Genomic DNA, 4134 nt, shown 5'->3' with positions numbered 1-4134 from the left:
CCCCAGACAGGCACTAGGCCCAGACTAGTATCCTGACCAGGATACTGCGCAGCGATACCGTGGCAGAAGTGTCAGTGGAGGAGGGCAGCCCTGTCATCCCTTGCTGGTGCCGCGGCTCAGTGATGATTGGTGCATGTGGGGAGCCATCCACTCGCCGGACCCAGAACGGGACAGGTGCCCACGCTTCATCCCACTTAGCTTAGTACCAGGGATTGGCCATCCTCACAGCAGGGGATTTGCTGCGCCAGCAGCGACACGCTCCCCATGGCCACTCCAGCCCTGCTCCCCTCCGTGCTGAGCGCACCTGGATGTCAGGAGCCTCCACAGGCACTAAGGGCAACTTAGGACCTAGGCCTCGGGCTGTCCCCTGCATGGGTCCCCCACCCGGCCTGCAATGCAGAGCACGACACGGCTAGCTCATGCCCAGGCACCACACCACCACACAGGCCAGGTTGCTTCAGTCAGAGCATTTTATTTGTATGAAAATATAAAGTGTCTCCCGCATATGAAACTTTAGTGACTCCATAGCAAGGGCCAGTCGGCCTCTGGCCAAGCAGTGTGCAGTTCACAGGCCCAGGAGACACCCCTTTGGGTTTACCAGGTTCCACTTCACCCCGCTGCCTTGTCACCCGCACGGGGACCACGTGCTGAGCCACCCAGGCCCCGGCGGGGCTCTGGCAGGGACTGTCTATGGTATTTACACTGGAAAGGAAGAGGGCGATCAATGTACAAATAAATAGCTGGGCTCCCCTATGTACAGGCAGAGATGTGCAGAGTCCGCTGCTCTACCAGGGCCTCCAGATGCCTGGATTTGCAGCTTGGGGGCGAGGGGGTGAGATCTCCCGCAGCCCCCTGGCCGGGCTGGCTGGCATTGCCCTCCGCCAGGCTGGGCATGAGTCCGTGGGGCTGCTGCCGTCCTGGCAGCTGTTGGGCTCAGCGCTGGTCCTTTGCAGGTGCTCCAGCAGGTGGCTGCACGAGTCTCTGCCCAGGAGGTGGGACTTTGCCAGCAGGCTGGTGAGGCGGGACAGGCAGGCTCGGTATCCTTCCCGGTAACTCTCGGCGGGGTCTGGAGGAGAGAGAAAGCGAGTCAGTGCTCAGCCGCGGAGTCAGGGCTGCCTTGGCAGGGGGGCTTGTCCAGCCCATGGCAGGGAGAGGCCCGGACTGCCCCCTGGGCCCAGTCCCAGCGGCTGCAAGGGGAGGGTGCCCTGGCACGGAGAGGGGCCGGGGGCTGCAGCCGCAGGTGAATAAAGTCAGATACTTGGCAATGGATAAAGGAACGGGGACTCCGGGGAGTAGGAGGAACACGTGGTCTGGCTGGGGGTTCCTGGGGAGGGAGGGAGGGGATTCCCCGGACTGAGCGATTTGAGGAAGGGCTGGCCCTGTCGCCGGCCTGGGCCCAGCTGCAAGCAGGTGTCTGGGCTGGGAGGAGGCAGCACTCACCTGGGACGGGGGGGCAGGGGGCGGGGATCTCCTTGAGGAACTGCACGGTCATCTCCAGAATATCCGCCTTCTCTAGCTTGGAATAGCGCGAGCTCTGCGTGGGGAAGCGACAGGTTAGTCGGCGCCTGGCCCGGGCAGCACAGAGCGCAGCGCCGCGCGGTTCCGGAGAGGCGCAGGACGTAGGGCGCAGGGCGCAGCGCGGTGCCGGCCCGGAGAGCGCAGGACATAGAGCGCAGGGCGCAGCGCGGTGCCGGCCGGGGCGGGCGGGGGCGCAGGGCGCAGCGCGGTGCCGGCCCGGAGAGCGCAGGGCGCAGCGCGGTGCCGGCCGGGGGGGGGCGCAGGGCGCAGCGCGGTGCCGGCCGGGGGGGTGGGGGCGCAGCGCGGTGCCGGCCCGGAGAGCGCAGGGCGCAGCGCGGTGCCGGCCCGGAGAGCGCAGGACGTAGGGCGCAGGGCGCAGCGCGGTGCCGGCCCAGAGAGGCGCAGGACGTAGAGCGCAGGGCGCAGCGCGGTGCCGGCCTGGAGAGCGCAGGGCGCAGCGCGGTGCCGGCTGCTGGTACTCACGTCTTTGCCGATGAGCGGCAGGATGAGGGTCTTCAGCTGGTTGAGGCTCTCATTGATGCGGGCTCGTCTGCGCTTCTCCATCAGCGGCTTGAGGGTCTGCGGGCACACAAGGGCACGGGTCAGTTCCGGTGCAGCAGGGGCACCAGGCGGGCGCGCGGGTCAGGCCCAGGGGCTGAGGGGGTTACATGGGGGGTGCGGAGGCCGAGGAATGTGGGGCGGGATCCGAGGGGACCCCAGGGCTAGAGCGCGACCCTCGCTCACCTTCCGCAGCTCAGCGGCCTCCCCGGTTTTCCTGTGCGCCCCCAGCCTGGAGCTGTAGCTCTGCGCCGCTTCGGGCGCGGCGCTGCGCGGGGACATGGGTCCAGGGGCAGGATCGCTGGGAGCTCGGCCGGGCAGAGCTGCTGGGGGTGGAATCGTTGCTCCCAGCCGGGGCTGGGGCTTTTTATGGAGCCGCCTCTGCTGGGCCCCGCCTCTTGCCTTTGTTACAGGGTTGGGGAGGGACGCCCGGGGCAGGGCTGGCTCCTCAAGGAGGCCCCGCCAATTAACAGCCGCCCCATCTGCTGGGCCTTGGGCTCAGGGCAGTGAGATCTGGGCACTGGCTGCAGCTATGCGCGCAGCCCGGCCCCTCACCTGCCCGGCGCTGCTCTGTGCGCCTAGCGGGTGCCAGGGAGCCCCGCACTGTCCCCAGTCCCAGAGCCCGCGCTAGCGTTCGGGTGACTCTACAGCGCGCGTTACACACCGCCTGGGAAAGCGCTCGGGATTGATGCGCCCCCTTCCCGCCCAGACACACACACACACACACACACACTCTCTCCTCGCTGGACCGATGCTGGCAGCAGAGGTGTGCACATACAGGCTCGTATATTCAGGGTTCCCTCTCCTGACACGTGCTACGCGCACGACTCTGTGCACGCGTCTCCGCCGTTTAAAAGGCGGGTGGGCCCAGTGCAGACACAAAGCTCGTCTCGGGGAGCCACCCTGCCTGCCTCAGCTCCCAGCCCCGCCGCTGGGACCGCCCGACACGCGGGGCCCCTGGCTGGGGGCAGGTTTGCGCAGCATGTTGCGAGTCCGAACGCGACAGGCGCTGTGGGAAGCTTTGCTGCGCGGCCCGTGTTATCCCCGGGGCCCCGCGGACTGGAGCTACCCAGGCGGCGCGCTCCACGCAGGGACCCGCGGGACCAGTGGGCCGCTCCCTGGGTGGGATCTCGGGGACGGCGGCGTCTCTCTCGGCTCCCCAGGGGCGGCTGGATCGCCCCGTCGCAGCCCCCGGCGCCCGCCCGCCCGAGCTGCTGTCCAAGGTGCTGAGCGCAGGCCCCCCACGAACCTCCGGAGGGGGCCGCTTCAGGGACCGTCTCCCGCCGCCCTGCGGGGCGCCCTGCGGCTGAGGCTGGGTAGTTCCGTCCCTGCCCGAGCTGGGAGCCGGGCTCTGGCCGACCCCGCCATTAGCCGCAGGGAGTCAGCCCCAGTCACCCCCGCCTGGGGAGCGGGCAGGGGCAGCCAAGGGCCCTGGTGTGGCACCGCCGGGCCGTTGGCCTCCCGGGGGATGAGCTCGGCCCAGTAGGGCTGGGGGAACGGGGGGGGGGCTCAGTCGCTTCCCAAGCAGCCGTTCAGCGGAGCTTCAAACACAACCACCTGCTGCCCCGCGAGGGGAGAGCCCGCCCCGCGTCCCCAGAGCCCAGGGGCCTGTGTTGCTGGGGGGGGGGGCAGCCCCCCAAGGACGGTTAGCGGATGCAAAGCCCCTTATTTAACTGCTCCCGGTGAGCCGGGAGGCACCGGGTCCCGCACCTGCAACCATGCAGCCAGGTACGGGTGTCCCTTAACCCCTTCGTGCCAGGGACTAATCTTTACAGGGGGACCCCTTGTTTGACAGTCTCTTATGGTACCAAAGTGCATTAACCGCCCTTCTGGGGGGAACAAAGGGGATCTGAGCTGCTGCTGCTGTTTGGCCGGCCTGGACTCTTTCTTTTAAAGACCCAGCAAGGCTGAGACACTGGCAGAGGGAGAAGAGAATAGGACAGACAGGAAAGGCAGCATCTGTCTTTAGGGCTTTCTTTCCTGAGGCCTAGCTGCTGGGAAATGATAGGCCCAACCCAGCACAAGGTCCTATCAGCCACTGGCAAACTTTCACAGACT

General features: G+C 67.5%; 1 protein-coding gene across 1 annotated transcript; it reads right to left on the bottom strand.

Moving 5' to 3' along the window:
* Positions 1-453: 453 nt before the first annotated feature.
* HES2 (hes family bHLH transcription factor 2) lies at positions 454-2405 on the bottom strand. The gene is made up of 4 exons (XM_008173707.4): positions 2263-2405; positions 2002-2097; positions 1441-1534; positions 454-1066 (listed from the first exon to the last, which is right to left on the bottom strand). The coding sequence occupies exons 1-4, from the start codon at positions 2356-2358 to the stop codon at positions 786-788; spliced, it is 567 nt and encodes a 188-aa protein (XP_008171929.2). The 5' UTR covers positions 2359-2405; the 3' UTR covers positions 454-785.
* Between the last annotated feature and the right edge of the window lie 1729 nt (positions 2406-4134).

This window comes from Chrysemys picta, chromosome 21 (assembly GCF_011386835.1).
Source record: "Chrysemys picta bellii isolate R12L10 chromosome 21, ASM1138683v2, whole genome shotgun sequence".
Classification (NCBI taxonomy): Eukaryota; Metazoa; Chordata; order Testudines; family Emydidae; genus Chrysemys; species Chrysemys picta.
This window is presented reverse-complemented; position numbering and strand designations above follow the sequence as displayed.

What these genes read in the sequence shown, in the direction of transcription:
- HES2 (XM_008173707.4), bottom strand. Translation starts at nt 2,358, where the DNA reads ATGTCCCCGCGCAGCGCCGCGCCCGAAGCGGCGCAGAGCTACAGCTCC. An exon ending in TGCCGCTCATCGGCAAAGAC is followed by an intron (nt 1,535 to 2,001) that starts GTGAGTACCAGC and finishes TTCCCCACGCAG; the next exon opens with AGCTCGCGCTATTCCAAGCT. An exon ending in CCCCTGCCCCCCCGTCCCAG is followed by an intron (nt 1,067 to 1,440) that starts GTGAGTGCTGCC and finishes TCTCTCCTCCAG; the next exon opens with ACCCCGCCGAGAGTTACCGG.